Genomic DNA, 11,538 nt, shown 5'->3' with positions numbered 1-11,538 from the left:
GTTGAAGTTTTCATATCTAATAATCTCTGTTTTTTTTTTTGTTTTTTTAAAATATTTTTATCCCGGTTTTTTTCCCATTTTTACCACCCTGTGCTCCTACCTAAGTGACAGTCCTGGGCATTGCCATCCTCTACCAACCCCGGGAGGTCCTGCACTGAGCTCAGGTCTCCTCCTTAACCTGAGGAGTGAGCAGGCCGCATCTTTTCACCAGACAGGGTGGGGCTTCTCCGGCCGGACGTAGCGCGTGGAAGGATCACGTTATTCCGGCCGGATCCTCCCCACCCCATCTGTCCCCGGTTGGCCAGAGGGGGCATGTATAGCCCAGGACTGTGTGCATGTTTTTGTGAGGGTAGCTCCCATTAGCTACCCAGGGGAACACGGGGAGAACATGCAAACTCCACACAGAAAGGCCCTTTCGCCAACCCCAACCATGGTGGGGTTGGCGATCGAACCCAGGACCTTCTTGCTGTGAGACAGCTGCACTACCAGCTGCGCCACCGTGCCCCCCTTAATCTCTGTTTTTTTTAACCCCTTGATGCCTGATGTCACATTTTCGATTCTGAGACCTCTACACCACCATCAAAACAATAAAATAAAAAGATAAAAATAGATTGATACATGAAAAAATCTAAAAAAAAATTAAAAACACATTACATTACAATACATAGATAGCATTTTTAAAATTACCCAAAGTATTCATAGAGATGGAAAAAGAAAAATTGGAAACTTAAATAAAACTTTAAATTTAGAAAACCATGTTCTTCTGTTTATTATTTCACACATCAGGCATCAAGGGGTTATCATTTATTCATGGAGGTGGAGGTGTAGAAATCATCATGCCACTTAAAGTTAACTGTTTTCAGCCAACATTTCTTAAGATGTCCTGACAGATTGTTTCTAGCTCTCTGCCTGTTCTCCTCTGTCCGAGAGTCAGACTGTGGTGTTGCTCTGATTTTTACTTCTTGTTCATTCTTGAATAAATTGCTAAGACTTTCAACCTCAGCACAGTTGCCATAGGGCCACCCCTCTGTTTCATTCGTGTTTAATCCAAATAAATTGCCACATGATTTGCAAGGATTCATTTCTGTTCCCCCACTGATGTTAAAGGCCTGGCACCTGATATCTTCAGGAAGCTTGATGCTTCCATCAAAGTATTTCTTCTCATCCGGAAAGTAAGTCATGACTGCATCAGCTACAAAGTCATCCCAATTACTAAAGCAGGATGCAGCAACCATGATTTTGCCAGGGAGACAATCGAACGTGGACATGGACACTCCATAGTGGCGTGACTCTGAGGTTCTGGCATGAGAGACGCAGATGGTTGAAGACGACAAAATCTTTGACCTATCAACTTCCCTCAGGTCTTCCATGAGTCTCCGCAGTTTATTTTTTATCTGCAGTTCATTTTCTGGTCGTTCCAGGTGGACAATCTGCAACCAATCACAGACGGACTGTCAATTTTTTCTGTTGGGTCATTTGTTGTGCATCAAAAACAAGGCTTTCCAGCGAACATTCATGTATTTGATGATTCAACATGACTGATGAAGGCCAAATACAAGATCCCAAAGAGAACCACTCATCATGATAAAGCCACTTTCTCGCATATTTCCATCTCATGGTATGTTACTGTATGGTTCAGCGCCGCTTACTGTGGTTAGGTTTCTATAGGCAGTAATTACTGATGGAGCAGGGAGATTTTGCTATGACACAGAATTCACAAATAAGCAGACCATCTTCTAACAAATGACAGCCTCACCATGTCTAGCACACATGACATTGGACTCCGTCGAGGTAGTTGAGAGGCGTAGAGTTCAAAAGGTCGAGGATAGTCCATCTTCAAGGTATTATACATGTCTATTTCCCCTTGAAAGATCATTTCTGGGGAAAATGGTGGAAAACTGATCTCTCCCAAAAAGAAGATGCTGTGAAGAACCTGTAAAGTCAAAACAGACAGATTGCAGATCATGAATTTTCTATGTTGTATGATTGGAAGGATATGTTAATGAAAATGAATGGCAGTGTCATACTTCATGTCCACATTGGCCGTACCTCGTCTACCAACGCTGAATTGCCCTCTGTTTGCTTTTCCATTTCCACCATTTCTTCAATGATTATGAAAGCTTTTTCCCTGAAGGGGTCTTTTTCCAAGAACTCGACCCTAAAATAAGAGAAAAATCAAAAATCAATTATTACCCAAAAATTAAAATTTTAAATTAATTAATTAATTAAAGCACTATTAATTAATAAATTAAATTTTGTTTCCAACATGGTCATCTCTTTATTATTTTTGTTTCATTGAAAATGTGCCTTACCTCTTTCCCTGTCTCTCTTCAGCAGCCTGATGTAAATGGAATGATATGTTGAATTCATCATAATGGCACACTTTACACTGATAAACAACATTACAAATAATAAATGAGATGCATTAATGAGGAGAAAAACCACAGAAAAGCTGCTACTCACCATTGTGGGTTCCTGGGAAATGAAACTAAGAGAAAAAGTAAGTCCCTTCCCTAAACTCAAAATACCTTAATGCCTTATTTTACTTGATGTTGGTCTAAAATGTGATTAAAAGCCAAAGTGCCCGACGGTTACAAAAGATAAAAATGCAACACTGCACACTTGTTTAATTCACTCACAGACAGTGATGAGAGATGTATCACAGCTCAGGTTTGCTCACCATTGAGCAAAGCAGGAAGTCATGATTGAGGTGTGTCCACTGAGATGTGATACCAACTGCTGATAACTAAACTCTAAGGAGGAGCATCCCTCGGAAATTAAAACCTGCTTACGTCAAGCGCAAGTTGTTAACTTTCAAGCGCGTTACTTGACAAACAGGAATGCATCAATGTGTCAACTCTTTATTATTTAGACATGTCCTTCCTCTTGTGTGGTACATGGTTTCTGTGAGGGGGCGACTGAGGGCAGATCTACCATAAACCAAAATATAATCTTGTTTGATGGTGCATTTCTACAAAAGAAACACCTAGGGCCAAATCCACAAAAGGATTGCGCTGCTTTTGCGGCCGCTAAACCGGTGCAAATGAGACAAAAAGAGAGCGTCTAATTCACAAAGCACCCGCAAAGGGCGAATTGCACCACAAACTGCGCTGCCAAGCAAATAGTGTCAAGGTGCGCCTGTGCCATTTGCATGCATGTAAATTAGGTAATATTCATACATTTGGAGCAAAATTGCTCCATTGCAAATAAGCCTCATTGCAAAAACCGTCTAATTCACAAAGGCCAGCGCTATTTGCCACACGCAAAAATAGTGGAGCAAATACCGTCTTTTCGAAGCGTGTATTAACTGCGCGCAAACTCACTCCTCACTCCCCCTCTGTCTCTGTTTCTCTCTCTCTTCAATATCATTCAAGCCTGTGTGATACTGAATGATATTAAGGGTGAAATCTACAGTCAGACATGACTGTGTAGACAGTCAGATCAAGTGGGGTTGTGGACTTATCTTGGATTTAAAAATAGAAATAACAGGACGGAGCTCAGGATTCATCCATACAGTAAGGGGCTGCTTTGTTACAAACAATTCGTAGCTTAAGAAAACTCAAATATCCTATCTCAAAAAATGTGAATATTCTGTGAATCTTAATCTTAAACTGTAAGCCATAATCAGCTATATTAAAATATTAAAAGGCTTGCAATATTTCAGTTGATTTGTAATGAATCCAGAATGTATGATATTTTTGTTTTTTTTTAATTGCATTACAGAAAATAAAGGACTTTATCACAATATTCTAATTTTCTGATACAGTCCTGTAAACTTGCTGGCGTGGTTGTGCTTGAACCACTTCAGAATATCCATCGTTACTTTGTGTTAACGGAGCAGCAGAGAGCAGCGTCTTGCTGGTGCAGGAAACTGCTGGAAGCATGAGTGATGGACACTGGCTGATTTATGGTTCCGCGTTGCACCAACGCAGAGCTTACGGCGTAGGATACGCGGGGACGCGAACGTACGGTGCGCGTCGCAGCGTACCCTACGCCGTAGGCTACGCCGTCGATTTAACGCGGAACCATAAATCAGGCTTAACAAGCGCGCATTTGTCAGTTTTCTTTTCGTCTTTTCAACTGATGCTTATGCACCCTCGTAGAACCGGGCCTGCTGGAAACAGCTCCGCTCACTTACTCAGACAAGGGAAAATTGCACTCAGCCGCAAAACTTTATGGGCGTGTTTGCGCCGGCATATCATTAGAGCAAAATCTTTTGTGAATAGGACCTTAAAGTTGGGCAAATTGCGGGCGCAAATGCGCCGCAATTCACAGCGCTATTTGCGGGCGCAATCTATTCTTTGTGGATTTGGCCCCTAGAGCATTAACAATGGGGCAGTGGTTCAGCCTTGAGTGTTTTGCATTTCCAAGGAGTAGAAAAGTGGAATAAAGACATTTCTGACCTAATGTTGCTCCACCCTGAACCTTGCCAAAGTACAGTGTCACAGCTGCTGTGCAAGTCAAACATTTGCAAATAAGAAATTTAACCGAGGAAGGCTGATTCCACTGAATTTATGTAAAACCTGCTAAGAATACAAATTTCTAGTTGATGTTTTGGCGGGGTGCCTCGACGACCCAATCCCTGGACCAAAACCCTCGCAGTGGGGACATGGAATGTCACCTCGCTGGGGGGGAAGGAGCCGGAGCTTGTGCGTGAGGTTGAGAGATACCGGCTAGAGATAGTCGGGCTCACCTCCACACATAGCTTGGGCTCTGGAAGCCAGCTCCTTGAAAGGGGCTGGACCCTCCACTACTCTGGAGTTGCCCAGGGTGAGAGGCGGCGGGCTGGTGTGGGCTTGTTTATAGCCCCTCAACTCAGCCGCCATGTGTTGGAGTTCATCCCGGTGAACGAGAGGGTCGCTTCCCTGCGCCTTCGGGTCGGGAAACGGTCTCTCACTGTTGTTTGTGCCTACGGGCCGAACAGCAGTGTGGAGTACCCGGCCTTTTTGGAGTCCCTGGGAGGAGTACTGGATAGTGCTCCAACTGGGTATTCCATTGTTCTACTTGGGGACTTCAATGCTCACGTGGGATTAGGAGGAACGGCCTCCCCGATCTGAACCCGAGCAGTGTTTTGTTGTTGGACTTCTGTGCTAGTCACAGTTTGTCCATAAGGAACACCATGTTCAAACATAAGGGTGTCCATCAGTGCACGTGGCACCAGGACACCCTAGGTCGGAGGTCAATGATTGACTTTGTTGTCGTTTCATCTGACCTTCGGCCGCATGTTTTGGACACTCGGGTGACGAGAGGGGCTGAGCTGTCAACTGATCACCACCTGGTGGTGAGTTGGATGCGCTGGCGGAGGAGGAAAATGGACAGACCAGGCAGACCCAAACGGATTGTGAGGGTCTGTTGGGAACGTCTGGCTGAGCCCTCTGTCAGGGACATTTTCAACTCCCACCTCCGAGAGAACTTCTCTCAGATCCCGGGGGAGGCGGGGGACATCGAGTCCGAGTGGACCATATTCTCTGCCTCCATCGTCGACGCGGCGGCTCGAAGTTGTGGTCGCAAGGTCTCCGGTGCCTGTCGTGGCGGCAATCCTAGGTGGACACCGGTAGTACAGGATGCCGTCAGACTGAAGAAGGAGTCCTACAGGGCTATGTTGGCCTGTGGGACTCCTGACGCAGTAGATAGGTACCGGCAGGCCAAGCGAGCCGCGGCTCGGGCGGTCCTGGAGGCAAAAACTCGGGTCTGGGAGGAGTTCGGGGAGGCCATGGAGGAAGACTTTCGGTCGGCCTCGAGGAAATTCTGGCGGACCGTTCGGCGCCTCAGAAGGGGGAAGCAGGACTCTGCCGGTACCGTTTATGGTGCAGGTGGGGAGCTGTTGACCTCGACTGGGGACATCGTCGGGCGGTGGAAGGAATACTTCGAGGATCTCCTCTACCCGACTGACATGCCTTCCACTGAGGAAGCAGAGGCTGAGGACTCTGGGGCGTGCTCATCCATCACCCAAGCCGAGGTCACTGAGGTAGTTCGTAAGGTCCTCAATGGCAGGGCACCGGGGGTGGATGAGATTCGCCCTGAGTACCTCAAGTCTCTGGATGTCGTAGGGCTGTCTTGGTTGACACGCCTCTGCGACATTGCATGGAGGAAGGGGACAGTACCGTTGGAGTGGCAAACCGGGGTGGTGGTCCCTCTCTTTAAAAAGGGGGACCGGAGAGTGTGTTCCAACTATAGGGGGATCACACTTCTCAGCCTCCCAGGGAAAGTCTACGCCAAGGTACTGGAGAGGAGAATACGGCCGATAGTTGAACCTCGGATTCAGGAGGAACAATGCGGTTTTCGTCCCGGTCGCGGAACACTGGACCAGCTCCATACCCTCCGCAGGGTGCTCGAGGGTTCATGGGAATTTGCCCTACCAGTCTACATGTGTTTTGTGGATCTGGAGAAGGCATTTGACCGTGTCCCTCGTGCCATTCTGTGGGGGGTGCTCAGTGAGTATGGAGTCCGGGGCCCTGTATTAAGGGCTGTCCGGTCTCTATATGATCGGAGCAGGAGTCTGGTTCGCATACAATCCATTGTTTTACACGTCCCTTTAAAATACAAACTGTTCCACATGCAGTCCTCAACAGTGGATCAAAAATCAATAGAAAAGTTGATCTGCTATTAAAAAATTATTCTGGTCACCTTTATGATATCACTGGCTGGTATGGGCCATTTACAAATGCATTACAAATATGCTTAAATAAAAGCAAAAATATTGAACCGTAAGTCTTTATTTTACATTTCAAACCATACAACAAACAACCTTAACCACATGTTTTGGCCATTAAATGATTCTGGCTGACCTGATACGCAGGTTGAAAAGTAAAGAGAAAAAGAGAGACAATCTATTATTCTCCATCAAAAGTTTATGTTCAATTCAATTCAGTTCAATTTTATTTGTGTAGCGTCTATTACAACAGAAGTTGTCTCTAGGCGCTTTCCAGAAACCCAGAACATGAACCTCGAGCAATTATTACATAAACATAAACAATGGTAGGTAGTAACGTCTCTAGTGGGAGAAAAACCTTAAGCCAAACAGTTTAGGAAGGAAGAAACCTTGAGCAGGACCTGGATCATAAGGGAGGACCCTCCTGCGGGAGGCCAGCAGGGCAGAGCAGGAAAAGTCAAAACACACAGAGAGAATGAAGAACAGAGAGAGAAGAGACACAGACACAATCGCTAACTGGTGCCCTACAGGGATGACTATATAAACAGAGAGAGACAGCAGACCCTGAGGTGGTCAGAGGGGCGGGGAAGGCCAGGATGTCAGCAAGCATATAGCAGACATCTACACAGACAGGTGGAAGCAGCAGTGGGATGATCAGAGGGGGGGACTGCAGGTCAGCACGCAGCTCCTGAGGCTCTGGCCTGCAAACATACACAGAAGAGAAAAAGGGGACCAGCATAAAAAACTACAAAAATGATGGACAACAATGATGGTTACTAACACTAACTCGAGGTTTACTAACACTAACTAGAGGTTTACTAAACACTAACTAGAGGTTTACTTAACCTTAACTAGAGGTTTACTAAACAGAAACGTTTCAAGTTTGGTTTTAAAGGTGGAGGTGGTGTCAGCCTCCTTAACCCAGATTGGAAGTTGGTTCCATAGTAATGGTTCCTGGGAGCAGAAGATCCGGCCTCCAAATCTACATTTGGATACTCTAGGGACTAAAGGCTGAATTATGCTTCTGCGTCAAAATGGCGCCGTGCCTACGGCGTGTGGTTTGGATCGACACAGAGGACACGCCGTCACCTGCGCCCTCTCTGACGTGCACCTCCCGAAAATTGTAACTACGCGTCGAGGAGACGCAGACCACACGCAGACCGAGAGGGCTGTGATTGGTTCGTTTGAAAGCGAAGCATTTCCGGTTTCCGGTTTGAATCAGTAGTGAACTTCCAGGGCTCTTTTCTTCGTTTATATGTGATTTATTTTGTTTTTGTTTTTTGCACAATAGTTGTCCTTATCTCTTTGATTTACTGTGACCGGAAAAAGTCGGATAAACCATTCAGAAAAAGATCGCTAACTAGTGGCCGCGGGGGGTACTGCACCGCGACCAAACGGAGAGACGGAGAAGTCAGAAGGGTTCAGCACGGCGTCACGGCTGCGGCGTGTGCTCTGCGTTGGTGTGACGCAGAAGCATATTTCAGCCTTAAGAGTAAATAAAAAATAAATAAAAAAATCTTCCCAAAATAAGTCACTGTCTACACATGAAACTCGGTTTGTGGTTACTGAACCAGCTTGCAACATACACGTCTTATATCCGTTTACAGACTTCTTCTTCTCCTAACATCGTTTATCTGTAACATCCTCAGTACGCCCCCTGCTGGTGGGACTATTAGGTACTGCAACATACGTGTTACTGTTGTTAACTCCAAATAACTAAATGTAAGAACAAGGAATATAACTGCAGGAACAAATGCAAACAAAGGATCTGCTGCAATACCACATCTCCTCCCCCTTAAGTTAAAAACGTATACCTGTCTGAAATGTGAATATATACGTGCTGTAAAATACACTATGATCAACATAAAATAATAAAACAATTAGTCTTTGAATTTTGGAAAGCTTCTTCTTATTTCTTTTGCCATGTCTCTTATGTTGTGAAAGATAGCGTTACACAGAACCAAAACATGAACGCATGAAAAAACCACTAACTGCCGTAAACCGGAACAGGGAGTGTTGTAAACAGAAACAGTTCTTAAAGTGACAGTTTTTAGTGTATGTCTGTGAACTACCAGACATAACAGTCCAGCGCACCTCTTTTCTCAAAAGGTAGTGAAGGGGGGCCAACCATAGATATATATATATATAAAGGCTAGATGACTCAAGGCGGAGTCTCCAACGTCGTTCACCGGCGGCCATCTTGGGTCGGGACACTCTTTGGTGCGCTATCGTTGCTGTTGGAGGGTGAGTGGTCTGTACAGACAAAAATACTCATTACTTGCTGAAATCTTGACGGATTTACAAACGATTTCGTTTATTATAAACGTCATTAAAGTGGGTATGATTCGGGATGCTTGGACATGTTGAAATTGTATTTCTTTTTGAAAAACAACTTAATCATGCAGCACATACAAAAGTTGTGTATCACCACTAACTAACGTTAACGTTACTTGCTCAAGTTATCAAGGGTGACCACAATCGAAAATTTCAATTATTATACAGCTTCTAAAAAAAAAAAGATTTTATGATAACTGTTGAGGAATTTACCAAACCATTTCAGAAGTCCGCTGTAGCAGTGTGAGTGCCACGGGGGCCCGACCGACAGGATGGGGAGACACGGAGTTTAGTGCAGACCCTTTTATTATATCAAAATCACCCAAGACATGTGCTTCCAGCTCCTTCAGCTTCAGTCTGACCACCAGTCTCAGCAGCAGCTTCTCCTCTTATAAGGCTGGCAGGGTGGAGAGGTTGACGGGCCACACCTGTGTCCCGTCAGCCTGAGTGGCTGCAGCTCCTCCACTCTGCCACATCCGCTTTGTGGTATATGAGTTTTATTCAGCCAGCGGTGAGCACGTCGACACAGACCAGGGGTCTGGTTGAAATGCTGACCTCGAGTGATTTTGTAACAAGGTTTTTATACAAGAAGTTTAACGAACAAAAGGCAGGAATAAACAAATCAGGTGAGAGACAAAAGTAATTTACAGTTGGATGTGATATGTGGCCAAATGTCATTATCAGACATTTGGCATGACTGTCACAGACTTCTAAATTACCCCATAGGGTGTTCTCGTGATTCAAGTCTGTTTGAACCAACTTCCAGGTGTCGTCTGCAGGGGGGTGGGTAGGGAGCTGGGTAGGAAGTTTGAAGCTAACACAAAGGTGTTGGGTCCTAGTTCAAAGCCCTGCATGAGGTAGGACTGGGGCAAGGCGCTGTTGTCCCTGCAGGGGCCACGTGCTGTTGGAATGCTTCATCAATTCACAATTTTTTTTTTTTTTTTTTTTTAGTTCTTCCAACCATCAGTCTACTTGAGCATACAAATCATTCCTGTTATGTAAGGAGAGCGAGTCGATTCTTACTGAAATGAAATATACCTCCAAGTATTTGGGAGGGCGAGTCATCCCCATTTATAAAATAAAAACAGTTCCTCTACATACAGTATATGTCTATTTCTCACCAATATCTCAGTGTTCCAACACTTCAGATGGACCTCACGTCCTGCATATGCTTATAAGTCCCACTGGACTATTCTTTTGGTACTCAGACCAACCATGGCGTTCTGGCCATTTCTCTCTTTAATGTTACCCGAGATATTAAACCTTTTTAGAAGAGCGAGTCAAATTCTAAGGCAGGATAAGCAAAGCATTCTCACAACACAATCAAATTCAAGTGTTATGAAATTGTCAGCATTCCTAAACATCTCTACAATAACTTTTCCCAATAACCCCTTGCTCACGACCACACAGCGGACTTACCTAAAGTTTCAGGATGACGCCAACCTTTTCTCTGGTACTCCAGTCCACAGACTTTCGACAACAACTCAGCAACAATAATTTGGGATTTTGTAAGTGGATCCCTTACCTCTAAAATTTTAGATAGAGTCGCTGATTGTGCCGTTGTTCTGGAAAAGGAGTTCCCATCGAAGGTCTATTGTCAATCCGGGTCACGGGCACCAAATTGTTGAGGAATTTACCAAACCATTTCAGAAGTCCGCTTTGTGGTATATGAGTTTTATTCAGCCGGCGGTGAGCACGTCGACACAGACCAGGGGTCTGGTTGAAATGCTGACCTCGAGTGATTTTGTAACAAGGTTTTTATACAAGAAGTTTAACGAACAAAAGGCAGGAATAAACAAATCAGGTGAGAGACAAAAGTAATTTACAGTCAGATGTGATATGTGCAGGGCTGCACATAATTATTTTGGTCTGGTGCTCAGAGGAGCCCCTGGATATGTGACTTGGGGCTCCAAAAACGCGGTGACCCGTCTCGCCGGATCGATAAAGAGGGATGCAGGAATAAGTTATAGGCAAAACGATATTTATTCACTTATAAAGATGAATTAACAAATTATGGTGCGTGTTAGTCTGTAGAGTCAGTATAAAAGTTACAGTTTTTATCGGCCAGATTGGGATGCTCATGGCATATTTTGCACCTAGGGTTGCCAACTTTCAGAAATAGAAATAAAGGACGCCCCGATTTCAGCAGCGCAGGAGCCAAAAAAAAGCCCCAAAACTTCTAAACTGCATAAAAATGTGTTTATTTTATATGAAAAAACTTGTTCTTTAATAGCATTGAACTTGCATGACTGTACAGACAGCCAACCATATAGCAGCTGAAATAGCCTCCTATGCTCTGTATGTCCACATCAGCCAAGGTGTAGAATATTGCTCAACCAGCTCTCTCCGCCGGCTCGAGCTCTGCCATTGTTTAGAAGCGGTGGCTGTTTGAACAGCGAGGGAGAGTAGAAATTAGATTTTGCATCGACACTTACCTTACTTACTTACTACAGAACTACAGATGATCCACCATCTGTTCTCCAAGCTATTTATTAAATAAATGGTCTCTGCTCTTGACCACCGTTTGCTGCGTTACACCGACGCAGCCCTAC

The 11,538-nt window shown here is 44.7% G+C and overlaps 1 protein-coding gene and 1 long non-coding RNA gene across 2 annotated transcripts; both read right to left on the bottom strand.

Annotated features, from left to right (window-relative positions):
* Positions 1–759: 759 nt before the first annotated feature.
* On the bottom strand, positions 760–1,919 carry LOC133461158 (uncharacterized). The gene is made up of 2 exons (XM_061741947.1): positions 1,757–1,919; positions 760–1,430 (listed from the first exon to the last, which is right to left on the bottom strand). Exons 1-2 carry the CDS (start codon positions 1,874–1,876, stop codon positions 801–803), a joined length of 750 nt encoding a protein of 249 aa, XP_061597931.1. The 5' UTR covers positions 1,877–1,919; the 3' UTR covers positions 760–800.
* Positions 1,920–2,049: 130 nt separating this feature from the next.
* On the bottom strand, positions 2,050–2,650 carry LOC133461044 (uncharacterized). Its single transcript, XR_009784163.1, has 3 exons — positions 2,464–2,650; positions 2,313–2,338; positions 2,050–2,158 (listed from the first exon to the last, which is right to left on the bottom strand). It is a non-coding gene; the product is annotated as an uncharacterized LOC133461044 (long non-coding RNA).
* Positions 2,651–11,538: the final 8,888 nt, after the last annotated feature.

The sequence above is a fragment of the Cololabis saira genome, chromosome 15 (genome assembly GCF_033807715.1).
Source record: "Cololabis saira isolate AMF1-May2022 chromosome 15, fColSai1.1, whole genome shotgun sequence".
Classification (NCBI taxonomy): domain Eukaryota; kingdom Metazoa; phylum Chordata; class Actinopteri; order Beloniformes; family Belonidae; genus Cololabis; species Cololabis saira.
Note: the sequence above shows the minus strand (reverse complement) of the source record. Positions and strands in the feature narration are given on the sequence as shown.

Excerpts from the sequence above, each read along its gene's own strand:
- LOC133461158 (XM_061741947.1), bottom strand. The coding sequence starts at position 1,876 with ATGATCTTTCAAGGGGAAATAGACATGTATAATACCTTGAAGATGGAC. Across the intron at positions 1,431-1,756 it reads TGTCATGTGTGCTAGACATG|ATTGTCCACCTGGAACGACC; the intron begins GTGAGGCTGTCA and ends GATTGGTTGCAG.